We start from the raw sequence: 27219 nt of genomic DNA, 5'->3' as shown, positions 1-27219 counted from the left end.
CTCCCAGTCTGCAGCCGATCTCATGCTCCCTTCTCCCTTCACTCATGAATAAGTCCCCAAGATACCGTACTTAAACTCCTCCACGTCGTCGTAGGGCTTCTCCAAGTCCACAAAACACATGTAGACTGAATTAGCGAACACCCATGCCCCCTCAATTATCTGTAAGACGGTAAAAAGCTGGTTCACTGTTCCACGGCCAGGACGGAATCCACATTGTTCCTCTTCAATCTGAGGTTCAACTATCGCCCGGAGCCTCTTTTCCAGCACCCTGGCATAGACTTTCCCAGGGAGGCTGAGGAGTGTGATACCCCAGGTTGGTGCTACTAGTAATCTGTACTGAGGGGTAAATTAATTTAACCCGTGCAGGCTCACACACGAGGGGCACCTGCAGAAAGCAGGGTCAGAAGATTTCCACAATTTCTCCATTTCTAAGCCCTATGAGACCATACACGCTTCATCTATCGGGCTGAACACCTCGGGGGGTTTTCAAGAAAATTCTTTGACCACTAGATGGCAGCACTATCCTGTTACCATCGTATTACTGTACTGCCCACTGCAGCTTTCAATTAAAGAGGATGCATTTTATTAGTGAAATATTATTAAGTGTCATGGTATTTATGACAAATGGTATATTAGGTTCATGTTTGATACATTTTATAACATCTAGGTTGAAAAGTCACTCTACTTGGCGATATACTCCAAAAACTAAAAACTGTACTCTGCTTGAACCTCTGAGCTTTTTTTTTAGTACTGAAACTGTCATCCAAAACGCTGCCTACGGACAGTAAAATATTTTTTTTTTCCTTGCCAGATTAGACAATTCATATTTACTTTGTTTTTACGAAGAAATATAACATCATGCGCTGTCATTTTTTTAGAAGTAATTTTAAATCTCTAGAAGCAACGCCACAACCCAAACTCCCGCGGGCGCCTTCTTAGGGATCAAAGCGAGTTTCGCGGGCGTCGCGCGTGCCTGGACTGTACCGAGGGGTTGGGGGGGGGAGGGTATCGGGGTCTCGCGGTGTTATATTGGCAGTCTCTTCAATACGCGGCATCCTTCGACCGTGACGCCATTGGCAGGTTCGCTGGCCGCGAGCAGCCGCTGTGGGCAGAGCGAGACTGTGGGTTTCCGTCCGTGGGCTGTGTGGGTATAAAGAAGAACGTTACCACTGCGCTGTACTTTCGGAGCAACTTTTAAATTTGGCTTTAAGTGCACAACTCTCTGCTAGAGAATCAGTGACAGACGTTAAGAAACGGCGCAGATTTAATCATTTACATCTTCGTGTGAATGGAGTACACGGCACGTTTTTTTAACACCGGCGACGTAACACCTTCACCTGCTGTTTTTTTTTAATAGTTAAGCATGTTTCAATAACTCTGACTGCCTGTAGTAATTAGTCGTGTGGCGCGGAGACAACATGCTTTTGCCTGTAATGTTATTTTTTGTAACTTTCACCGTATGCGAGTCGTTCCCATCGCGGGACGTTTACACAAACCACTGGGCTGTGCGCGTGCCGGCGGGACGCAGGGCGGCGGACGAGCTTGCGGCGAAGTATGGCTACAGAAACCTGGGCCAGGTAAGGAACTGGACTCACCGGTTCGAGAACCTGCTCCAAGGCGCTGCACTCAATGGATACTGCGCCTGGGTCCAGCAAGACCGTGGACTCGCTTGGTAAGGGACCTGGGCTGGTTCTGGTTAGTGACTGGGTACAGTTACCCACCTGGTTCTGGTTAGACACAGTGGACTCATTGGATACCGTACACAACCTGGTTTTGGTAAGAGTGGACTCACTGGGTACTTGCCTGGTTCGGGTTGGACAGTGGACTCACTGGGTACAATAACTTGCCTGGTCAGGTTAGACAATGGACTCACTGGTTACATAAACCTGGTTTTGGTAAGAGTGGACTCACTGGGTACAGTAACTTACCTTGTTCCGGTTAGACAGTGAACTCACTGGGTACAGAAACCTACCTGGTTTTGGTAAGACAGTGGACTCACTGGGTACAGTAACTTGCCTGGTCAGGTTAGACAATGGACTCACTGGTTACAGAAACCTGGTTTTGGTAAGAGTGGACTCACTGGGTACAGTAACTTGCCTGGTCAGGTTAGACACAGTGGACTCACTGGTTACATAAACCTGGTTTTGGTAAGAGTGGACTCACTGGGTACAGTAACTTACCTTGTTCCGGTTAGACAGTGAACTCACTGGGTACAGAAACCTACCTGGTTTTGGTAAGACAGTGGACTCACTGGGTACAGTAACTTGCCTGGTCAGGTTAGACAATGGACTCACTGGTTACAGAAACCTGGTTTTGGTAAGAGTGGACTCACTGGGTACAGTAACTTGCCTGGTCAGGTTAGACACAGTGGACTCACTGGATACCGTACTCAACCTGGTTTTGGTAAGAGTGGACTCACTGGTAACTTACCTGGTTCCAGTTAGACAGTGGACTCACTGGGTACAGTAACTTACCTGGTTCTGGTTAGACAATGGACTCACTGGGTACAGTAACTTGCCTGGTTCGGGTTGGACAGTGGACTCACTGGGTACAGTAACTTGCCTGGTCAGGTTAGACAGTGGACTCACTGGGTACAGTAACTTACCTGGTTCTGGTTAGACAATGGACTCACTGGTTACAGAAACCTGGTTTTGGTAAGAGTGGACTCACTGGGTACAGTAACTTACCTTGTTCCGGTTAGACAGTGAACTCACTGGGTACAGAAACCTACCTGGTTTTGGTAAGACAGTGGACTCACTGGGTACAGTAACTTGCCTGGTCAGGTTAGACAATGGACTCACTGGTTACAGAAACCTGGTTTTGGTAAGAGTGGACTCACTGGGTACAGTAACTTGCCTGGTCAGGTTAGACACAGTGGACTCACTGGATACTGTACTCAACCTGGTTTTGGTAAGAGTGGACTCACTGGTAACTTACCTGGTTCCAGTTAGACAGAGTGGACTCACTGGGTACAGTAACTTACCTGGTTCTGGTTAGACAATGGACTCACTGGGTACAGTAACTTGCCTGGTTCGGGTTGGACAGTGAACTTACTGGGTACAGTAACTTACTTGGTTCTGGTTAGACAGTGAACTCACTGGGTACAGAAACCTACCTGGTTTTGGTAAGACAGTGGACTCACTGGGTACAGTAATTTACCTGGTTCAAGTTAGACAATGGACTCACTGGGTACAGTAACCCACCTGGTTCCGGTTAGACAGTGGACTCACTGGCTACAGAAACCTACCTGGGTTTGGTTAGACAGTAGACTCACTGGTTACAGAAACCTGGTTCTGGTAAGACAGTGGACTCACTGGGTGTAGTAACCTGGGTACTGTGTACAGTAACTCCAGACTCGGAGGAAACTGGACTCCTGGCTTCCAGTGCTTTAAAATATATGACTAAGATGAGTATAAAATCACACACCACTGCTATGTTGACAAAGTGTTGGATTACTTTATAAAGTTGGTTTTATTTATAGTTTTTGACAAGATTTAAATCAATTTACGTCTAAATAAGTTTCATAAATGTGGTGTGTACAGTTGGTCAAGTGTAATACTACATTATTAATTTTACCCTCTTCCTCAGAGTGGAATTGTCTGTGTAATGTAACATTTTGAGCAATTTAGTTTTTTCACATCTTAATGTTTTGCCGTTTATGTTTTATTTGCATATCTGTATACGTAAATTAACGGAAAAAATACTGGAATAGTGGAGAAAAATCTAAGAATAAATTCGGAAATTGGAATAATTAAGCAAACTAAAAATTAAACTAGGCAACTGAAAATTAAAAATGTCTAAAATATGCAATATGACATTAGATATAATAGTCAACATATACAGCAAAGTGGTGTATTAATAATTATTGCTGGAATAAAACTTCGTTACAGACCATTAAGAGTGGCATCTTTGGAAAAGACCCCATGAGAATTAAATAGATTTTAAATGCATGATACAGTATATGTTTGCAAGTGTTGTTTTAATTTATCTTTTAATGTTGGACAGTATATTTCAGTTATAACTCAGTACTGAAAATTAAAAGTTATTTATTCTTTAGCACAATGTTTTTAATATATTGCTAAATTGTATTTTTTGTTGACAGTTTTTGCCATGTTTGTTACGTTTGTGGTATGTAACATATGATGCCTTTGTCCATTTTTAATTTCTTTTTAATGTTTTTAAATTTATATGAGTAACGTCAAGAGTAAGTTTAAGGAGTATATTGGGTATTTTCCTATATATCTTTTGAAGGTAAAGTGGAAATTTTAGGAAAATTAAGATATTTCATGAATTAAGCAATATTGGTACCTATCACAATGTCTAATCTATTTTTGTAGTTAGTCAGTTAGAGTACATCCTGTATATTTGAGGTATTTTAATCCATTTTAATAAAAATAAGTTAATAGATTTTTTTCAAAATATATATTGCTCCATATTAAATTTTTGTGCTTACATTTAGCTTTAAATGAGTTTTTAAAGGAAAATCTCAGTTGTTTTGGCTGTGTTCCCTGGTAAACAGTCGTCCTTGTGTTTTGAAGCAGATGTTTTGGTTCTAACCTGGAGTGGAGCTCAGAAGTGACGTAGGCGTTCTGATTTAGATGTGAAAATCTCCCTGAAAGCACTCAGACTGCTGCAAATTATGTTTTTCTGCTAAGTTACTGGAACAAATACATGTTTACTTTTAATCAGAGGGCTATTCTGTGTCAAAACATACAGCAGTCCTGCTGAGGAACAAAAGAAACTGAGGCTTGCTGTCCTGTCAAACTGACCTGCGGCTCTTACCGGGGTACAGCCGTTGAAACTGCTTCTCTGTCACCTTGCCTGTTAAATCCAGCCCTACTGTCTGATGCCCCAGCAGGCGTGGGCAGAGGTGTCCACATGGCCTGGACAGCAGGTTTTCCCACACAAAAAGGGCCCTTCACAATAGAACAAAACAGGTACTCGCCAGGAAAACAGAAGCACCAAGAGGATGCGGCAAAAAAAAAATAAAGGCCAGCATAACCCTGGCCTAACACTCACCACCCCCCCCAAAAAAAATCCCTCTCTTCTCTGACCAGCTGCCTTAACAAGCCCTGCCGGATGAAACTTAAGCTGCTCATCATTAACCTGTTAAGGCTGGGTGGGGAGGTGGGAGCTGTCTGTTAAGGTCCTCTCTGCCGCCTGCCTAGGCAGCACCGCCCACCAACTCAGAGTGTCTCCATGTAGTGGGTTTCAGTCAACCAGGCAGGAAACAGATAGGCATCTTTCTGAGCCACTTCTTAAAGAAAAGCAGAAGCTGCTGAAGCATCACATTGGACTTTTTCCTTTCATGTTATGTTTTAGATCGGAACCTTAGAGGACCATTATCATTTTCATCATAGCAGGGTCGTCAGAAGATCGCCCTTCTCCACAAGGGGTAATCACAGCTTTATCCATATGGACCCAAAGGTGAGAGTCCAGGTGTTGTCCTCTCTCTTACCGTAATACATGGTGTTGCTTAAGAGGAGTTGCTGCAAGTGAAAGGTGGCAGCTGTGAGATCAGCTTGAGGTAATATTACATTCTTAAAAAGAAAACAGATTCTCTTTAAATGCCTCCTTTACTTAAATCCCTACCTTTGTTATTATTTATTTGCTTAGCTGATGCGTTCTTCCAAAACAATCAGCACCCTTACGAATTGATATAGATGGATCTTATTACTGGAACCTGGGAAGGTGAAGTACCTTTCTCAAAGGTACCATAGCAGGGTCCATGCTTAGAGTTACATCAGTAATCATCTGTTTACAAGACCTTAACTACATACTTTTGCAAGCTGCCACCTACTAAGGCAATAGAAATAGTGATGCTTACAGAGTTTATCATTCAAGGCCAGTAAGGCATTGGCAGATAGAACACAGAGCACATAGCTCTGCCTCACAGCTTCTTCCCGGCTGTTGGTTTAGACCTGCGTTTGAATGTGGCTCAGCCTGTGCAGGACTGTATGTTTTCCCGTAGGTGTCCTCTGAGTGCTCTAGTTTCCTCCTGTAGTCCAAAGATGTGTTTCAAGTGAACTGGTGGCTCTAAATTGCCATTACTGTGTGTGTGTGTGTGTGTGTGTGTGTGTGTGTGTGTGTGTGTGCGTGTGTGTTTGTGTGATTGCCCTGCGATGGACTGGTGTCCCATTCTGAGTGTACCCTGTCTCATCCCCTATTTTTCCAGGATGACCAGACCACCACAACCCTGAATTCGATAAGCAGTTATTAATGATGAGTGGATGGATGAATGTATACAAAACTCTGTCAGATTTCATTTTGCCTATTTGATGAAACTCTTACGAAGGGGTATATATGCATGGTTACAGTTTACTGCCTTGAGTACATCAAACTACTACACCTGAATATGTTGCAATGGAACTGTCTACAGGTTGACTGGGTTCAGCAGCAGATGGTTAAGAGACGAGTGAAGAGGACTGCTGGAAGTGACCTTAATGTGCTCACCTTTAATGACCCCAAGTGGCCCAGCATGTGGTACATAGTAAGTCGGGGATTTGCACAGTTTTTAGACAGATGCTATCAGAACCTGCATCCAGTGAGATGTTGAACAGAATTCAGAGCTTCAGTGGGAATATACCAGATGTTTTGTTCATTTACACTGGGGAGGAGTTTGGCAGATACTTTCCAGGGCATCAGAACTGATTTATTACAAAGCAAAGCTAGTATGACAAGGGTTAAAGAATAATGCTTTTGAACAGAAGCTTGCCCAATCCAGTGACAGGAGTGAGTGTGAAATGTTGATCTTGCCGTTCCTCCCTCACTTTCCTTTAGCACTGTGGTGATAAGAGCCTTCGTTGTCGTTCTGAGATGAATATTATGGCAGCCTGGCAGAGGGGCTTCACAGGCAAGAATGTGGTGGTCTCCATCCTGGACGACGGCATTGAGAAGAATCACACTGACCTGGCTCAGAACTATGTGAGAGTGCCGGACTTGTTCTAACACCGTTTGTTGGGTCAGTGGGCCGGTGCAGACTGCCAACCTTTGCTTTGTAAGCAGGTGTTGAATGACACTCAGTTGTCAAAAGTTTATACATTACAGTCAATTGACTAGTTTAAGTTACTGCTTGTAATGCTTCCATTTCAGTTGTGATTTCAGTGTGTTTCTGTAGTGTTCAAACCTGTGACAAAGTCTTTTGCCCCTGTGTTTAGGATCCCCTGGCGAGCTTCGACATCAACGGGAATGACCACGACCCAACTCCACGCTATGACCCCACCAATGAAAACAAGTGGGTACCTGGCTCTTTCTTGGCTCATGGAAACGAAAGTGAATATTAAACTCTAAAGTTAGACATTGCAACATTCTTCTTTAAGTATTATGATTAAAAACTTGGATGGACTGTACGTTTATGGAGCAGCTCTAATAGACACAGCTGGAAATGTGAAAATTACAAACTTAGTCAATTTGACAGACTTGTTTAATCTTTTCAAACTGCTTTTGCATGCAGTACTGTCAGAACTAAAATATTATACTACAGGATTTTGGGTCTTGATTTTGTAGACCTGTATTTTTTAATTTTAGTGTTTTCAATTTACTGGGGGGGGGCGTGGTAGCATGGCGGGTTTTGCTGGTGCCTGCTATGCGGCAGGTCTGGGGCTTGCACCCTGTTTGGGGTGCTTTGCGGTGGAATGGTTTCCGATCCTGGGTGTGTCCCCTCCCCCTTCGGCCTCGTGCCTTGTGTTGCCAGGTTAGACTCCGGCTCGCCATGACCCCGCTTGGCACAAGCAGCTGTTGATGTTGGTTGGTTGGTTTTTTCAATTTGTGCTCTACACCTGTATGGCTGTTAAATATATGTGAATGCAGAGTGGATCCTAGGACACAAGAAGCATGTACAAATCTCCCTCCTTTTGTTCTCCCCTTTCTAGGCATGGAACTCGATGTGCCGGAGAAGTAGCAGCTGTGGGCAATAACTCCCACTGCACAGTTGGCATCGCACACCATGCTCGGATTGGAGGTGGGAACCCTTCCACATGTATGCACAGCACTGACCCTGATGACACTGGGCCAGTGGCTCATCTTTGCCAACTCATCTGATGACTGTGTGCAGGTGTATAGCCAGCTACTCACAGGTCGTCAGTCCATCGCAAGACATGGGAATCTCTGCTGGATAGGGGTGATCCTTGCATGTGTCGCAGACTCGCTGGTTGTTTCACAGCTGTGCTTTTAAAACTGAGAGCCAAAAAGTGTTTTTTTCCTCGATAAAATGTTCTCCAGAGAATGCCATCTGCTATACACTACAGACGACAGACATGTTGTGCTTTAGTTTGACCCAGATGGGGGGGAAATTCTTATGGTGTTTCAAGTCCACCAGCTGAGCCCAACGGAAATTAGAAAAGTTCATATTTATTACTCCCCTCCTTCTGTAACTTGTGTATGTAACTGTATTGTCCTCTCTGGTGCAGCTGTTGGCATAGTGGTTAAAGCTACTGCCTTTGGACTAAAGGGCTGCAGGTTTGAGTCTCACCTCCAGCTGTAGTACCCTTGAGTAAGGTACTTACCCTAAATTACTCCAGGGAAATTAGTCAACTGTATACATGGGTAAATAATTTTAAGCACTTTAACACTGTAAGTCACTTTGGAAAACACACACACACTGTCCGAAACTGCTGGTCCCGAGGCGAACCGGAGCCTAACCTGACAACACAGGGCTGGAGAGGGAGGAAACACACCCAGGACGGGACACCAGTCTGTCAGAAGGCACCCCAAGCAGGGCTTGAACACCAGATCTGCCAGAGAGCAGGACCCAGCCAAGCCAACCACACCACTGCACCCCCATGCTTTGGGAGAAAAAAAAGCTTTGGAAAAAAGCATCAACTAAATTAATAAATGAAAATCTGCACAGTCTTTGAACCAGCTGAGTTCCAAAAGCACACAAGGGTAACCAGTTCAAAACATTGCCAATGTGATATTTTGCTAGTACTGATGTAAAAGTCTCATTCATACAGAAGAAAAGAGTGTTTTGTTGTCAAATGTGGACCCCTTTGTAAGGTTTTACACATACAGTATGTATATGAAGAGCCCACTGGAAAAAAGTGTATTTCACTGAAAACAAACATTGCTATGCGGAGCTCATACCCCAAGCATTTGCTCTGTTGAGTTCAGTTCAGATCAGTTTGTATTTCTGTAGTGTCTAACTAACCGTGTTACTGTTTTTGCAGTAATAGAGTGGCTTGAAAACTTTAGCATAAATAATACTGATATGCACTGAAAAACATGTATGAGGAGAAAGCCAAAAGGCAGTGGAAATGAAGAAGCACAACTCGTATGGCTAGAAAAAACTCTCGGGGTTCAAAGTCTGTGTGCCCCTCCTCTGTATTCTAACATTACACAATTATGGAAAATGTGTTTTGAGAGCGGTTTCTAGAGAGGTCAGGTGATTATTCAGACTTCTGTGTGGTTTGCAATTGAGTCTCGCTGAGCCAGCTAGTTCAGACACACAGGACTCGCACATCTCAGGCTGGTGACGTTCACCTCACGTGTGTGGTGGCATCAGACAAGTTACGTATGGTTAGTACATACAGGCAGCTGGGCAGCCAGCAGCACAGAAGGCAACATCAGTGACTTTGTTTAGAGGATGCTGAAGAAAAATTTGCATTTTATGTCTGACTGAAGGGACAGCCAAAGACCTATAGCATAGTTTAGGGAATATATATCTAAGTGAAGGCTTTACTGGCAGCAGTTGATTTAGTTATTCTGAGACGTACAAAAAAGCATGCATCCTGTGGCTGAACAGTGGAGAACCTGCTAACTTAGCAGGCTGTCCGAATGTAGGCACGCAATGCTATGAAATGGTTAATCTGTAAATTCCTTTATTTTTGCTCAGTGTCTCATCTTTGCCCCAGCTGGCTTGTCTCTTGCATGACTTTTTACATTTGGCAGACGTGTGCCATGATCAAACCCCTGAATTTCTTCAAGGCATGAATCTGACTTGTTAAGCTACAGATTTGCCCTTCTATACACACTCCCCGTTGTTAGCAAAACAAAGTTTGGAAATATTTGCTTGTTTTTGCAATGTTCAGTGCAAGTTGTTATTCTGTCCAGTTACCAGGAACAAACATGGCTTATGAAATCCTTGGCACTGTTTCCGTACTTTTTTGAGTTTACTTGGGACTAGAGGGTTGGGGGAACCGAAAATGCAAAATGTAAAACTTTTCAATTGTTTCGATGCTGCCAATTAGATATAATTGGGAGGCAGGTGAAGATGGAAATTAATGAATCCGATTTCCAAGTGACATCGTCACCCATGCATTGCTGTCACATCTGTGAGCAAGTTTAGTTTTGTCTTTTTTGCCCCACATTACATGATCAGTGCTCGCATGAGCTTCCTTGGCTCTCATACAGCACCTAAGTCATGTAGTAACTTGCTTTCAGGTGAGGCTTGTTAGATTTTTAAAAAGCATCATCGCTGCCTCAAACACATTTTTTCTTCTCATTCCTCTGTGATTGTTGTAGTGTTGAAGCGAACCCATGCGAAACTGCGGCTGTGTACAGTATTGTGGTGTTCCCCCCCTGTGCCGTCAGGAGGTGTCTCAGGGCACAGCTCCGGATGCATGAGCAGAAGAGACGTCAGGTCTCCTTGGTCATAAAAAGCCCAAGAATGTGGAACACCTGCACGTTACACAATATCTCATCAGTTTCCGCTTCAGCACACTCGCAAAATTGTGTGTAACGCAAATTATTTCATGAAATGCAGACAAGTCTCTTGGAGTGAATGATTGTAATTAGGCTGACACAGCCTAATTTTTTTTTTTTTTTTTTTTGCACTGGGGGGTCTGTGTTTGTGGTGTGCCATTTTGCATCCAGCTGCATGGCTGTGAAAGTCTGCGAGATCCTTTCAGCCATTTTTGAGAATCGTGCATGTTTTATAATGAAGCACAGACGACAGCAGCATCTCCCGCGGCCTCTTAATAACCATTAACTCAACCACAAACGTTTCCAGTTTCTAGAATTTTTGAGGACCTCTCAGCTCTCAGCATTCGTTGCAACACAAAAGCCTGTGATTGAAATTACAGTTTGATCACTAGAGGCGAGCACCACTTGTGTCTTTGCTCTCAGGCATTCGAATGCTGGACGGGGACGTCACAGATCTGGTGGAGGCCAAGTCCCTGGGCGTGCGACCAGACTACATCGACATCTACAGCGCCAGCTGGGGGCCAGATGACGACGGGATGACAGTGGATGGACCCGGTCCGCTTGCCAAACAGGCCTTTGAGCTAGCAGTTAAAAAGGTCTGGGTCCTGTTGAAAACCAGTGCCGTTCCGTTACAGTTTGAGTGGATGTTGGTTTTGAGTAGCTCCGCATGTTCATTTTTCATGTTTTTGGGTTTTATTGAAGGCTGAACCTTCTCCTGGAACAGATGTATCCCAAAAAGTGAGAGTTTTGGGGTAGGGAGAGATTGGTAGAGGATCTTGGAGATCTGCTGATGCTGCCTTCATTTTCTTGGCAGGGTCGGAAGGGGAGGGGCTCCATTTTTGTGTGGGCTTCGGGCAATGGGGGAAGACGGGGTGACCACTGCTCCTGTGATGGTTACACCAACAGCATTTATACCATCTCTGTCAGCAGCACCACGGAAAGTGGTACCATGCCCTGGTATTTGGAGGCATGTGCCTCTACCCTGGCCTCTACCTACAGCAGTGGAGAGAGCTACCACAGGAAAATTGTGAGTGCGCACACACACACATACAAACAAGTCAGACCATCAGTATCAACAGAAGCACCTATAATAAGAATGACAGAACAGAGGAGTATAGATGCACTAATTGAAGGTGAAACTTCCTTGTTTGTTCACAATTTGCTCACATACTCAAGTCACATTTCCACACTTGTTTGCTCACTCGCACAGTAACACACACACACACACACACACACACACACACTGTCTGAAGCCGCTTGTCCCAAGCGGGGCCGCAGCGAACCGGAGCCTAACCGGGCAACACAGGGCACAAGGCTAAAAGGGGAGTGGACACATCCTGGACGGGACACCAGTCCGCTGCAAGGCATCCCAAGCACCCAAGCAGGACTCAAGCCCCAGACCCACCACACAGCAGGACCCGGCCAACCCCACTGTGGCACCACACTCCCTGTGCAGTAACAGCATTTCCCTTTTTCACTGTTGCATGTGAACAGCAAGCGGCTCATTTCTGCTTGTGCCGTTTGCTGTCTCTGTGCACCAGTGCATAGTCGTGGTGCAAAGGTGGGTGGTTGGGTGGCTTTCTTGAAAGAGAACAGCATCGTCCCACAAACATTGATTTCTTGGGTTTAGTCAGGTGGGTACATGGATCGTAATCGTTTGATTTCTATTACATAACTAGACTGTCCTGTTCTTGCCAGGTGACCACTGACCTTCGACAACGCTGTACGGAAGGACACACGGGTACCTCAGTCTCTGCCCCCATTGCGGCAGGGGTCATTGCTCTGGCTCTGGAGGCCAAGTGCGTTGCCAAGAATCCATGTCTTATTGTTGTGTTTGTCAAGGTCTTTCAGTCAGTGTCCACTGGATGTTATTTTACTGGACCTCCAACCATTCTCTATTCTTTTCACAAGACAGTGCTGTACAGGACTCTCCCATTGTCACCACTAACTTGTGTTCGTTGTACAGTAACTGCAAATCGGGCTCCGAAAAGCGGTGCCATACAGGATGTGTCACTACTCAAAAGATTGCCAGTCACACCACGTGTATCACAACTGCATTACATAATTACCCACAAAAACACAAGGAAGATTACACACACACACACACACACACACACACACATATACACACACACACACGCACACACAGGTTGGCTAGCTGAAGCCTCTTGTCCCAAGCGTGGTCACGGCAGGCTGGGGCCTAGCCCGGCAACACAGGGTGCAGGGCTGGAGGGGGAGGAGACACACCCAAAACGGGACGCCAGTCCATCAGAGGGAACCCCAAGCCGGACTTGAACCCCAGCCCTGTCATAAGGGCAGGACCCAGCCAAACCTGCTGCACCACTGCACCCCCAGAGGAAAATTATATATTCTTATAAATTATACAATTTTAACCTTATGTGGAGCTAATTATACCTTTTATATGTCATTTTTGAAGCTAATATACTGTAAATATTTTTTACATTGCTTTGGAGAAAAGCACCCCCTCAATACATAAATTTAAATAAAAAGCAGAAAATGGTGGTTTATGAAGAGCTTGTTTTTATATTTCAATATGTAGGGTACTTTTTTTGATAATGAAAGAGAGATAAGTGTCATAGAAAATTTCCTGTGTTATCATGCACATATGTTAAATTCCAAAGGAGTCCCTCTACGTCTAGAAATGATGCTGCAGGTTGCTTTGTATTGCTTCAAAGCTCAGTTGTGACATCACAATATAGAAGCACGAGGGTTATTAACCTGTGATTTGATACGGAAAAATGCAGTTAGTCTTCACATAAAAGGGGGTTGAGTAATCGCTCTTCCAGTCAGTGGTATGAAGTGCTGCTTTCTGTAAATATTTCCACTAGAACAGAAAACCGGGCAGAAATTGCATGTGGTCACTGAACAAGAGGTCAGAATGTTATGCAGGAAAACCCAACTGAAATCCTTTACGAATGAGTACAAATTATTTTCTAGTATATGTTTAGTGATTAAAAAAGATTTATAAAAGTATTTTAATATTTGCAGTTGCTGTTCTTTCAGAGGTAGAAAGGCTTTTACTGGAGAAAGTTTTGGCTAGAAGCTGCACAACTAACAACTCTGATCCGTTATCTGCTTATCCTTTGCAGTCCACTGCTCACCTGGAGAGATGTCCAGCATCTTTTGGTGGCAACCTCACGGCCAGCCCACCTCAAAGCCCACGACTGGAAGACCAATGCTGTTGGACACAAAGGTTGGGGCTAAAGGAGATGTGCAGTCTTTCTGGATTTCCAGAAGTTTACAGTATGTGTTGTTAGGCACAAAGATATGGTAATAAAATTTTCCCTTATGCAGCCTACTTTTCAGTATTGTGCACCTTATTACATTTCATTTGTTTTGTATTGCTATAGGTTTTTTTGCTTAATAGCTGGATGTGTATGACTGAAGAGAAGGTTGTTTCATCAGAGGATTCAAAAGCACCACAGTGAAAAATGCGCAAGGTTGCCTTTGCGATGTTGACAGGAGGTTTCCAATCTTTGTAGTCAGCCATCTGTATGGCTTTGGACTGCTGGACGCAGAGGGCATGGTCCTGGAGGCCCAGACATGGAGAACTGTTCCCCCCCAGCATACCTGCATGGAAGCCTCAGATCGTCAAACCAGGTGAAGGGAGGGCCTTGTGGCAGCTCACTGGCTTGGATTTGATCCCACACTGCCACCACAATTTCTCATACCTTTCCACTTTGACTATTTCTTCCAAAATGAATGTAATTTGTAGGGGGTGCGGTGGCGCAGTGGGTTGGACCACAGTTCTGCTCTCCGGTGGGTCTGGGGTTCGAGTCCCGCTTGGGGTGCCTTGTGACGGACTGGCGTCCCGTCCTGGGTGTGTCCCCTCCCTTTCTGGCCTTACGCCCTGTGTTACCGGGTTGGCTCCGGTTCCCCGCGACCCCGTATGGGACAAGCGGTTCTGAAAATGTCTGTCTGAATGTAATTTTGTTACTTCTCCTTGGTAAACATATCAGCCCTCCAAAATGCCTTGGTCTGAATTACTGCAATCTATGCAATACATGGAAGGACGTGGTGGCGCAGCAGGCTTGGCTGGGTCCTGCTCTCTGGCAAGTCCAGGCTTCGAGTCATGCTTGAGGTGCCTTGCGATGGACTTGTATCCCATCCAGGGCATGTCCCATCCATGGCATGTCCCCTCCCCCTCCAGCCCTGCACCCTGTGCTGCCAGGTTAGGCTTGGCACGACCTCGCTTGGGACAACCGGTTTCAAATAGTGTGTATGTGTGTGTATCCTCAGAAGAGATCACCATGCTAAAACCTGTCTTTCTTCATACATTTGGCTAAAAGTATGCCCTGTCTGGTGATTGGCTGTCTTGTTTTAGTGATTTAACATTACTCCCATGACTTGTGAAAGAACCTAAAATATAGCTGGGATAGTATGCTTAAGCTCTTCAGAAATTAATGGCTGAGATAAGAAATTAATAACTGGCATGAAATTTCACTTAAAGGGTGTGGAGGTCCCGGAAAAGCTTGTTCTGGTCATCCTGAAAGTTACAGCAGCTATCTTTTTATTTATTTGTCACACACACACTTCCTGAAGCCGCTTGTCCCAAGCGGGGTCACGGCGAGCCGGAGCCTAACCCGACAGCACAGGGGACGCACCCAGGATGGGACACCAGTCCATTGAAAGGCACCCCAAACAGGATTCGAACCCCAGACCCGCCAGAGAGCAGGACCTGGCCATAGATTTCACTGTACTGCATCGCAGTTTCTCTGTATGTAGAATCTTGCACAGCAATTGGAATTTGTACGTCTTGGGTTCATTCTAAACAGTTTGAACTGGTGACTGAAACTCTATTCCTGGGCAGCCTGGGAGTGGTGGTAGCACTGGGTAACCTTCTCCATACTGTAGGCCAGCAGGATGAAGCAGCATCTGCAAGGCTTTGTGGAGTGCTTTGTATGCAATAAGAGGCACCAGGGTCATCCTCTGGTTTTCCTAGTGGGATTAACATCTAAATCTAATGCATGACTTTCATTTTCAGTCATCTTAAATTAGCTTTAATGTAGTCCCAAGAGCATAAGCCATAAAAAATCAAGGGAGGTCTACACTATGCATATGTGGGGATCATATCAGACGCCAACGTGTATGTTTTGTACCATAGAATCAATTGTGCTTGACATTATATATTGTCATCCCAGACATACATTAAACTATCTCTTTATAATGGCTTCATGCCCTAGTTTTTCGGGTTGTTTTTTTATAACTACAAGTAACCTCTTGATTGTGAGGATGCTGAAGAAAGCTAACAAAGACTGAGAGTTTAAGGGATGAATCGGACAGTCCCCGGTATAGATTAGGATGCTGTGGAAATTATAGGTGTTTCAATTTCAGTAATTTCATATTTTAATATTGAAATTAATAAACGATAAAATATGTGTTACAAAGAATTTTTTTCATGGCTTTGTCATAGATTATGAAACAAAACTGGTGAATAAATCAAGGGACATCTGTATTACTCTTACTGATTGAGAATTAGTGGTAAAAGTGACTTTGGATTTATGAAGAAACTGAACAAACTTTGGAAATGTTTGGCAGTTTCCCTTGGTAACCAATTAAAATCTGTCATTTATTTGCTGAATTTTCATTTGGAACACTGTATCACCATTTTATAAAGATAATTGGTTTTATTGTGCCAAGTTTTTTGTGCCGAGTTTCTTCTTTAATTCGAATAGAAAGGATCATCTTGCAGATTTTTACAGCTGTTCAATAGAGCAGCACAAGAAAGAACTAAAATTACCATAATGATGATGCCTACAAAACAGAGTTAATTACTTGCTGTGATCCATGTGATAAGTTTGGCACACTAGTGAGCACAGTTGACCTCCTGTGCTGAACACTGATGTTAAATGCATCTGCTTTTTTATAACTGTTTTTCAGTTTGTCTTTGGCCCCTTGCAAACTGCACCTCAGTTTAATAATTTATAGAAACTGCTAACCTCAGAATGGGAGCATCATGTTGAACAAAATGAGGTTATACCTCAATCGAGTGTCATTTTGTACATGTTATAACAGGGAACCCTCAAGTTAGTGTGGATTTAATGATTCCCCTAATTTTCCACTGGAGTCTACAGTCTGAGTGGCCAGAGAAATATCTTAATATTCATTTAATGTCTTACATGTATATATATTAAAGAGAGACTGTATTCTAGAAGGGATTACGTGCTATCCCTCTGTTATCAGACCATAAATATTTGTGAATTACTTAGCTCGTGGAAAAGAGAATGAAAGAAAATTCTGGATGTATTCCAAAGATTTGTTCGAAAATCTGTTTTGCTTTCTGCAGCTGGGTCTTCTCAGGTGTGTGTGAGTGTGTGTGTCTTAAAGAGTAAAAAGGCAGAAAGAAGAAATGAGAGGCTGAGCGGTAGACCCTCTTTACCATAATAATTATTAAGAATTTCAATTCATCAGCATGCCAGGCAGACAGGAGCAGTGCTGCTGGGCAGTGGTCTCCAGGTTGCAGCGTGACGTTCTTCAGCGATTCCCCAGGATGAATGTGCTGTCACAAGCACTGTCACTTGACCGGCTGGTGGCACTGATTGATGCAACAAACAAGAAGACGATCCCCATTCTCTCTTTCCCGCAGGCACATCTGGCCTGACCAGCGGTTGAGTGCCAGCGTTAACACTACAGGGTGCGCGGAGCAGCTAGATCGACAGGTGGCATACCTGGAGCATGTGGTGGTGAGGGTCACCATAGCACACCCACGCAGAGGAGACCTGCAGATCAGCCTGGTGTCACCCTCGGGAACACGTTCACACCTGCTGGCCAAGCGGTGAGTATCCACTTGTTACAATGCCATCAGCTTTATTCCCAGATGGCCTACTTCCAGATATTAGCAACACTTCCCTCACACCACATCATTCAAAACTGGCTCTAGGGTTACACCAGACTGTCCATGAACAGACTGGTATCCAAAGTGTTCATTATAGTTCAAGTGCATTGAAGGCTACACAGCAGCGCTCTCTGTTGGCAGGTTGACTGCACTGTTCAGGCTGTAAAGACTGTGGCATTACCCTTACGGGAGTAAATGCTTGTTTTTCTTAGGTCTTCATGAATTAAACAATAATGGATTTTTTTTCGTTTTGCATTGACAAAATTCTGCTTACTTCATGTAAGTCAAGGGAGATCACTAACACACATCCCATGGAGGCAAATTAAAAAAGATGGATGGTCTCTTATTAATGTGTGTACTTAATGATGCTCAGCAGAGATGAGTGTGCACCTGCTTCCTGGCTTATTGAGATATTCCTCTGGCAGCATTAAATGGGCACATTGCACAGCCTTTATCTTCAAGGCAAACCTCAGTCAGTCCAAGATGAGATTCAACCGACAAAGGCGCTTTGTCACCACAGTAAGTGGCTGCAGGCAACATTTGCCCTGAATTAGTCACAGAGGAGCCATAACCTAGACCTTCGAATCATCTCTTTCACACCAGCTGCCAGCACTTTGACAGGCAGCTGGATTTAGCGTTTCATTTTCTCTGGAACTGATCAACATTCCCATAAAGCAGAGTTTATGTAACTGTACGTACAGGAAATGAGAAGAGTTAACATCCAGCAAGAGCCAGGGAGCCAATCAGATTTTTACATGCACATTGTTTGGGGATGGGGAAAAATCTTTATAGATGTTTTTTTTCAAAAGGCTTAAAGTCCTGTCAGCTTGATGGAAGGCTAGGTATTTATTTTCCGACCAAGAGTGCCAATTGCATGTGGCCAATTAGGAATAACTTTTCTAACAGCTCATTTTCATATCTGAGAAATCTTCAGGTCTGATGTTCTAATGGGTAATTGGAATTCAAAGTGATGCAAAATGATTCCTTAGCAAAAATTAGAAAGCTGTTAGAAGTGCTCTCTGTGAAAAGAGCAGCAGTTCCAGTCTATTTCTCTGTATTTTTACTTTTCTTCATTCATTAGCAGTAACCTGTCCAAAGCAGGAATGCGATGGTCAGGAGCCTATTCCTGAACAGCAGAGAGTGAGGCTGGGTACACCTTGGCAGGCCACCAGTCCATCTCAGGGTGGTCACACATACTTATTTTACATTTACATATTTCGAAGATGCTTTTCTCCAAAGCGACTTCCACTGAACTCTTTGTAGTGTTAGCCCACACACCTTATTCACCAAGGTGACTTACACTGCTAGATACACTACTGTACTTACAATGAGCCACTCATCCGTACATCAGTGGAACACACTCTCTCTCTCTGTCACTCACACACTATGGGTGAACCTGAACAGCATGTCTTTGGACTGTGGGAAGAAACCAGAGGACCCAGAGGAAATCCACACAGACATGGAGAGAACATGCAAACTCCACTCAGACTGAGCAGGGATCAAACCCACATCCTCTCCCACCACACGAGTGCTGTGAAATAGCAGTGCTACTTGCTGTGCCACCCAAGTCACTCCAACTCAAATTAAGGGCAATTTACAGTCACCAGTTCCTCATTAACACATGTCTTTGAACTGAGGGAAGGAACCAGCATTCAGAGGAATACTGGGAGAACATGCAAACCACACAAACATTGGGAGAACATGCAAACTTCACAGAGACTGAGCTGGATTTGAACCCAGGTCTGAACACAAAGCTTTCAGACATCAGTGCTACCTACTGCACTACCATGGCAAACTGTTACCTTTGTTAGAATATATCAAAATAAGTTTGGATGAAGCCTATTTGTTGGCTGTCATCACAAAATACAGATAGATAATCTGGGTTGAAAGGTCACACACAGGTGTTCTGCTGCTTTGCTTATCTGTTGATGCACAGAGGAGAGATGCAGTTCCTCCCCCTCTGGAAAGACCAACATGTATTCTAATTTTTCCCATTTGTATTCCTCCATGTGAATGTCCCCTGCCTGCAGGCAATTCGATAACTCCAAGGAGGGCTTCAGGGACTGGGAATTCATGACTGTTCACTGCTGGGGGGAGAAGGCTAAGGGCTTGTGGACCCTGGAGATAACAGAGTCTCCCTCAAGGCCACGCAGCCCAAAAGGGCCTCGGTAGGAATCCCCTTTCCACCCTAATGGACCGTTTCGAAGTACTGTAAAGAAGCAAACACAGTTGGCCCCCAATTTGCAAACCTTGAAGTAACAGACTTCTCTTTCTTTTCTTTTCTGAAGAAGTGTTGACAGGGAAGAGGGGGCGCGGTGGCGCGGTGGCGCAGTGGGTTGGACCATGGTCCTGCTCTCCGGTGGGTCTGGGGTTCGAGTCCCACTTGGGGTGCCTTGCGACGGACTGGCGTCCCGTCCTGGGTGTGTCCCTCCCTCTCCGGCCTTACGCCCTGTGTTGCCGGGTAGGCTCCGGCTCCCCGTGACCCCGTATGGGACAAGCGGTTCTGAAAATGTGTGTGTGTGTGTGTGTGTGTGTTGACAGGGATAGCAATTCAAACTCTTTGCCAAAACATCAACCGATGCTTTGACAAATAACATTCAAAAATTGTAGGCGCTAACTAAAGGTCTTCAAAAAAGTAGAGACGTTGCAAAAGAAATAAACAGCTGGTAAACAAGCTGTAGATAACTCGTATGCCTAACACATCTACCAGTTTTAAGCTGATCAGTGAAGTACTGCCTCTCCATCATCCTGTACCTCCATGTAATGTCTTTGGCTCTGAGTTCATGCACAGTTGTTGTGTGTGCTTCAAGGTAAATCACATACAACTTGAATTGTTTTTCAGACTTCTTATGCTTTTTTCCTTTTATGCTAATATTGGGTCTAGTGATTTTTGTGTGATATGTGGGCTAAAGAAAGGATCGAGGAGCCACAGGTGAACACCAACATACTGGTCTAACTATGTGCCAGGATTTTTTCTGGGCTTTCCTATTTACACGGTGTTGTACATTGTAAGTACTCCTGCCAAGCACAGAATAAATCCAACGAAACTGTCTGGGTTGTTCACATTTACATTTATTCATTTAATAGATTCTGTTCTCCAAAGTGATGCGCAACTCAGAGTAAGCAGTAGTGCATTTCACCAACAAAGAGCTGCAGATGCAAATGCAAAGTAGTCCAGTGCACTTAGTCCAGTGCCACTGTTTTTGTGAACATGCATTACACCAGTAGCTGCAAACAGAACTGATGATTAAAACTCATCTCTTCTGGGCTCAGTTCTCCACTGATCTAAGTTCATGTAATTTGTAAATGTTCATGTTCTATAATTTTGAAATCATAACTGTTGATCAACAACAGATAAACCTTCATGCAGCTACTCATGTAATGTAACGGAAATGTTTAAAAAAAATTATTAGGAATGTAGGGGGGTACAGTGGCGCAGTGGGTAGAACCAAATCCTGCTTTCCAGTGGGTCTGGGGTTCGAGTCCCGCTTGGGGTGCCTTACGATGGACTGGCGTCCCGTCCTGGGTGTGTCCCCTCCCCCTCCAGCCTTACGCCCTGTGTTGCCGGGTAGGCTCCGGTTCCCCGTGACCCCGTAAGGGACAAGCGGTTCTGAAAATGTGTGTGTGTGTGTGTGTGTGTGTGTGTGTAGGGGGGTACAGTGGCGCAGTGGGTAGAACCAAATCCTGCTTTCCAGTGGGTCTGGGGTTCAAGTCCCGCTTGGGGTGCCTTACGATGGACTGGCGTCCCGTCCTGGGTGTGTCCCCTCCCCCTCCAGCCTTACGCCCTGTGTTGCCGGGTAGGCTCCGGTTCCCCGTGACCCCGTAAGGGACAAGCGGTTCGGAAAATGTGTGTGTGTGTGTGTGTGTGTGTAGGGGGGTACAGTGGCGCAGTGGGTAGAACCAAATCCTGCTTTCCAGTGGGTCTGGGGTTCAAGTCCCGCTTGGGGTGCCTTACGATGGACTGGCGTCCCGTCCTGGGTGTGTCCCCTCCCCCTCCGGCCTTACGCCCTGTGTTGCCGGGTAGGCTCCGGTTCCCCGCGACCCCGTATGGAACAAGCGGTTCGGAAAATGTGTGTGTGTATTAGGAATGTGATTAGGAATTGTTTATATTCTGATAAACTTTTATGCAGCTACTTATGTGATGTACATTGGTTCATATGGTGGAAAGTAACAAGCTAACTGTGCCTTAGAGTCACGCATCTGCATCTAAGTCTCTCTTTCTGCTAATGTAATGCACACATTGTATTTTCTATGAGATGTATGTCGCTTTGTAGAAAAGCGTCTGCTAAATGAATACATGTAATTGTAAATGATGAGCCCCTCGCCTAGTCTGTCACATTTGACTTACAAACTTGAGTAACAAACCAAGCCTCAGTCCCTTTTAAGTTTGTAAGTCAGGGACCTACTGTATATTTTAAATAGATTGCCGTAGCATAACTGCATCTATAAACTAAATAAAATTACACTAAACACATTGAGTCTACTGCTGAGTATTATAATAAAGATCTTATGGAAATGTAATTGTTGCTCAGCTGTCAGGTACTGTGGTCAAAACACCTCATTCCCTTGACCACCTCACCCAGGTAAGCTGAAGGAGTGGACTTTGATCCTATACGGGACCTCAGAGCACCCCTACAACAGCCCTTCCCCCTTGCATCCGAGGGGGCCAGAGTCCCCTAGTTTAGAACAGCAGCTGGAGGAGCCAGAGGAGGACGAATATGATGGTAGGTGGGAGATAACGAAAGAGTGGAGTGCTATAGGATGCTTCTCTGAAGATGAATGCTCACCCCAGTGTGACCTCCCACAGGGCCATGCCACCCAGAGTGTGGGGAGCAGGGCTGTTATGGCCCCTCCGCTGACCACTGCCTCAACTGTATCCACTTCAAATTAGGGAGGCTTCGGACAGGCAGGTAAAGGCGGGACTTGGCTCCCAGTGCACTTCTCTTCAGGGTAAATATGGGGATGCTGACATGGAAAATTATTATTACTGTGTAACATAGAGCATCACTCTTTCAAAAAATGTTTGAATTTTCATGTGTGTAAATGAGTAGACGTATGGTACCAGTCCAAGGGGTGTGGCCTGCTGTTTAAAGCTCCGCCCTCAAGGACACACCTCCTGTCTGTGTGCAGGACATGTGTGAGCCACTGCCCCCTGGGGTACTTTGAGGACAAGGCTGCACAACGCTGCAGGCGCTGCACACCTGGCTGTGAGAGGTGTGTGGGCCGGGCACCGAGTGAGTGTCACGCCTGTCGCAGAGACCTCTATCTCCACGCTGACAACAACACCTGCGTCACCGGCTGTCCTCTGGGCTACTACGCAGACGACGGTTAGTGAGTGCAAGATCAAGTCATGTTCCGAATTCACTAGTGTAACACCTGTCCTCGCATTCGTGCCAATGTGGAATGACGGGAATGCCTGGCAAATTTTCACCTAGATTAGAAACTCTTGATGAGAGAGATGAGCATGTCTAACTGTCTGAAAGCAAACCATACCTCTAATAAATTAAACAGCCTCTCACATAGGCAAAACTGGTCAGCTGTTAACCTGTTTCATTTTTAAATCTGTAGTTGTGTTTGCGTGCTCATCGAGAGCTGGATATATGTTTCAAAAGCTGAGGCCTTGCATGGAGTAGCTGAGTGAGGACAAGCTCAGTTCCCCTGGACCAAAAATTGCTGTAATGAGATTAGTGTTTCTTATATAGTCAAAAAATAGCTGTCCACCTGTGCATTGCTATTAAATGTCAAAATGTAAGAATAATGTAGATAGTTATGCAATTAAGAGTAGCTTGGACCATGGAGAACTAGGTTTGACAGCAGATGTCTGAGTTCTCGCTGCTGTCACACTGCTGTCAGAGGTAATATGCCATCAAAGTACACAGTGAATCCTCCTACTCACTCTCCATGGAGACTGTCATGAAAACTGCAGCTCACCCTGACTGCAGAATGGGCTGTGAAGGGGATGGGGGAGGGGCTGTCTGAGGGAGGAGGGCACTATTAACTTCCTCACCAGTGGCCTAGGTATTTGCTTGATGTTTTGGAGATCTCCAGAGAAGTCCATGGCTTGAGAGAAATGTTTGGTTTATGAAGTGAAACCCCTCACTCTTCTGCTCATCATCCCCCCCCACAGTCCACAGGCAGTGCAAGAAGTGCCATAACAACTGCAGGGCATGTCGCCTCTACCCAGAAAGGTGCACTGACTGCAATGACGGCTACAGGTAACAGGCGACTGTAATTTTCATCTGTGTTCAGGTGATTTTGAAGCTCACTAATGCTTGCCATACAAAGATACAATTTTGTGCAGAGTACAACAAAAACTTCCTTTGACAAATGAGGTCGTTCCTTTTGTGTCATTCTTCCTCCCCCGTTCATTTAACTTGTTTTATATTTGCACCATGATTTTTTTTGTGTGTTTTTTTACACATGCATACAGTCTATCAGGTATAATGTGTGTGCCAAAGTGTGCAAGTGGGATGTTCTTTAACCTGGAAGAGATGGAGTGTGTCCCCTGCCATGAGTCTTGTTCGTCCTGCAATGGTGAGTGTAGCTCCTGTTCCAGAATACACACGAGTGTGTTCTAAATCTCTCATGCTGTCCCATAACCGAGAGGGATTATGTTAATATGTTTTTGTGTTACAGTCTGACATGTAACAAGCCTCATAGTGTGTGAGTGAAGGGAAGGGGCTGTGTTCTGGCTCACTGGCACCTGGTAGGGACCTGATCAGACAGTGGGTGGGGAGCAGAGAACCCGGTGGATTGGAATAGAGTACGTGTTGCTCCTGGTGAGCAGAACAGGAGTTGTGTTGATTCGTTCACTGAGATCAGCGGCTGTGTTTATTGTTGGGTTGGCATTGGCGACCTTCACCTAGAGGCTGGACAGAGGGAGAGAACATATTGATCCTGTTTTTGGTGAAATAGTAGGCGTGCTGACCCAGCGTGTGGAAGTGAGGGGCAGGTTGACCATTGATGGGGTGTGGGAGGGGAGGCACGTTGACACATCATGTGTGTTGCTCCCTCAGGACCAGAAAGAGAGGACTGTCTCCAGTGTGCTGCTAACTTCCTGGAGGAGGAGTGGATGTGCGTGTCGACCTGCAGCCAGGGTTACTACCCAGACCAAACCACAGGCTCGCTGCCAGCAATGTGCCAAAAGTCAGTGTGCTGGTTGCCGGCTCACCTCTGTGATTGTTTGCATTTGTCTGGTGTGATGTCAGTCACACATAGCATGAGGAGGCATGTGAGGACAACCTGATCTGCTCTCAACAGCTCCTTTTTAGGATTAGCAGCCTCAATGAACAGATAAACACCTAGACACATCACCTTTAATTAACTTCACTTTCAGAATGTAGAGAAGCAGGGTGGGAAATAGACACAAACTAACGGTACGACAGCAGACTTTAAAATGTGTAGGAAAACGTGTTCAGCATCACATGCTCTGCTTCTCCCATCTCCGCTGAAACAAATCTCGACAATAACAGCTGATGGACTGTAAGTGCTCTCCACCCAGCTCAAAACTCTCATCCTGTCATCTAAATGACTTTCTAGTCTTCATGATGGGATAGACCACATATTGCTTGTTTTCTGGAGACTAACTGCTTAAATTTGTTGTCAGTCTTGCCTCATATGAGTTGCTGTTCTTTGCTATGGTGTGAATAGTGTTGTGCAAAAATGTGTTGCTATGGCTCACTGTTCCAGTTGTGGGTGGGGCTGTCCTGCTTCTACTCCACAATACATACGGTCACCTCACACGACTCAGGAGTGATGTGGTTGCACACTGCAACAAGATCATACTCTCGTTTTGCGATACAAGTTTGAATTTGAAATGGTGAAGTTGCCTTAAATGTTTTCTTTGTGTTTTCTAGGTGTGAGGAGCAGTGTCTAAATTGTAGTGGCCCTGGGATTACCTGCACCAGGTGCAGAGAAGGGTACAGTCTTGTTGGCGGAGCCTGCATTATCAACAACAGTTGTAACAATGGTAAGATTGGTGTAAGCAGCCTTCCCAGAACGAACTTGATTCTTGCTTTTCCAAGAGAATGCCGGGTAGGAGGGACAGCAGTTGTTGTGAGGATACCGGAGTTTTGTAGGACTTATAGCTGAGCAGTCTAATCACCCTCAGGTTTCTGATGGTGGAGTGAGAAAATAACTGTACAGTTTAGAGGAATTCTCAGTTTTCCATGTTTTACTTCAAAGGAAGTAAAATGCGCTCTCTGGTGGCAGTGCGATGTTGTGGAGCTCCCCACGCTAGAAGCAGAAGTAGGAACGGGAGGGGCTGAATATGGCAAAGGGGGATGGAGAGCTTCTTGTTCTGATTTTTAGCTTATTAATGTTAATGTCACTCTGCTGAAATCTTTCTTTTTCTTTCTTCTCTCCCTCTGCAGCAGATGAGATCTTCTGTGAGATGGTAAAGTCCAACAGGCTATGTGAGAAAAAGCTTTTTCGACAGTTCTGCTGTAAAACGTGCTTCGTCGCAGGCTGAGGATGAAAACCCATCACATGTGAATTTTGTTGCCTGTTGTATATTTTCAGCCTGTGGCTTAATGCTTTAATGTATCGTGCCAATACTCCATGTGTCACGATGTAGTGGAGTATATTCATGGTTGTGTAAGGTGCTGGCACTGTGCCACGTCATAGTTCAAATTTGATAATAAAATATGTATACTGTATAAATTTTATAAATCCCAAATGCATCGTTACTACCTTGGTAATGAAATATGGTAGCTTATGGCATCTAAACTACACGATATTCTCTGTGAACTGTGAAACTTGCAAGGTTAGCATTTTCAGGCTTGTTAAATGAAATACAGGTATCCCTGTTATACGGACCTAATTTTTTCCCTGAAACAGTCTGTATACCAAGAGTCTGTAAACTGGGAGATCCTTTCCCATTATTTTAAATAGGAGAAAAAATTATGCGTTCCTGGACTTTACACATATGCCTAAATATTTCCACAAACACTTAAGAACAATCTCAAGAAATAGCAATCAAAACATTAGGATGATCAAGAACAAAATTGTCTGAACCGCTTGTTCCATACGGGGTTGCGGGGAGCCGGAGCCTAACCCGGCAACACAGGGCGTAAGGCTGGAGGGGGAGGGGACACACCCAGGACGGGACGCCAGTCCATCGCAAGGCACCCCAAGCGGGACTCAAACCCCAAACCCACTGGAGAGCAGGACCTGGTCCAACCCACTGCGCCACCGCGCCCCCCGTAAGAATGAAATTAACAAATAAATTAGGATATTTTGTTTAACTAAACTACTGAACAATAGGTATACATGAATATGTGAAAGACAGATACAATACATTTACATTTATTAATTTAGCAGACACTTTTCTCCCAAGCGATGTACATCTCAGAGAACAATGCAAACAGTGCATTACATCAACAGAAGGAGAGATTTGGATTCAGATATGAATTTTGAGTACAGTCAATTTGTGACATACCACCCTATAACCCAGAATGTATTACACAAGTACCTGCACATGGGCTTTTCCATAATTAAACAAATTGAATTAAAATCATTAAATGGTAACACGTACATGTTTATCGAGCACTTATGAAATTAGGGGAGAAGTGAGTCAGAAAGAGGTGAGTTTTGATACCACTCTTAAATGTAGAGAGGTACATAAACAAAAAATAAAAACAATAAGAGAAAACCATTTCTCAAAACTAATTAAACAACTTGAAAACAGTGCAAAACGAAGAAGTTATACATTGTTGAACAGCCTG

At 44.6% G+C, this 27219-nt stretch overlaps 1 protein-coding gene across 3 annotated transcripts; it reads left to right on the top strand.

The window, feature by feature from the left end:
- The first annotated feature begins 1037 nt into the window (after positions 1 to 1037).
- On the top strand, positions 1038 to 26558 carry LOC108942043 (proprotein convertase subtilisin/kexin type 6-like). Of its 3 annotated transcripts, XM_029253509.1 has the most exons (21): positions 1038 to 1577; positions 5323 to 5427; positions 6380 to 6490; positions 6781 to 6924; positions 7158 to 7234; positions 7872 to 7960; positions 11062 to 11234; positions 11453 to 11665; positions 12337 to 12437; positions 13749 to 13852; positions 14142 to 14259; positions 17246 to 17434; positions 19525 to 19654; positions 22071 to 22218; positions 22302 to 22404; positions 22625 to 22821; positions 23622 to 23709; positions 23925 to 24028; positions 24511 to 24640; positions 25351 to 25463; positions 25867 to 26558. In XM_029253509.1, the coding sequence occupies exons 1-21, from the start codon at positions 1419 to 1421 to the stop codon at positions 25962 to 25964; spliced, it is 2694 nt and encodes an 897-aa protein (XP_029109342.1). In that variant the 5' UTR covers positions 1038 to 1418; the 3' UTR covers positions 25965 to 26558. The 3 variants fall into 3 exon arrangements, 2 of the variants coding, with proteins under 2 accessions (XP_029109342.1, XP_029109341.1); XR_003797816.1 differs by lacking the exons at positions 22071 to 22218; positions 23622 to 23709; positions 23925 to 24028; ... (1 more) ...; positions 25351 to 25463; positions 25867 to 26558 and having other exon boundaries at positions 19525 to 19662; positions 22625 to 22704; XM_029253508.1 differs by lacking the exons at positions 22302 to 22404; positions 22625 to 22821; positions 23622 to 23709; ... (2 more) ...; positions 25351 to 25463; positions 25867 to 26558 and having other exon boundaries at positions 19525 to 19662; positions 22078 to 22155.
- The last annotated feature ends 661 nt before the right edge of the window (positions 26559 to 27219 follow it).

The sequence above is a fragment of the Scleropages formosus genome, chromosome 7 (genome assembly GCF_900964775.1).
Source record: "Scleropages formosus chromosome 7, fSclFor1.1, whole genome shotgun sequence".
Classification (NCBI taxonomy): domain Eukaryota; kingdom Metazoa; phylum Chordata; class Actinopteri; order Osteoglossiformes; family Osteoglossidae; genus Scleropages; species Scleropages formosus.
The sequence above is the reverse complement of the archived record's forward strand: the minus strand, read 5'-3'. Positions and strand labels throughout refer to the sequence as shown.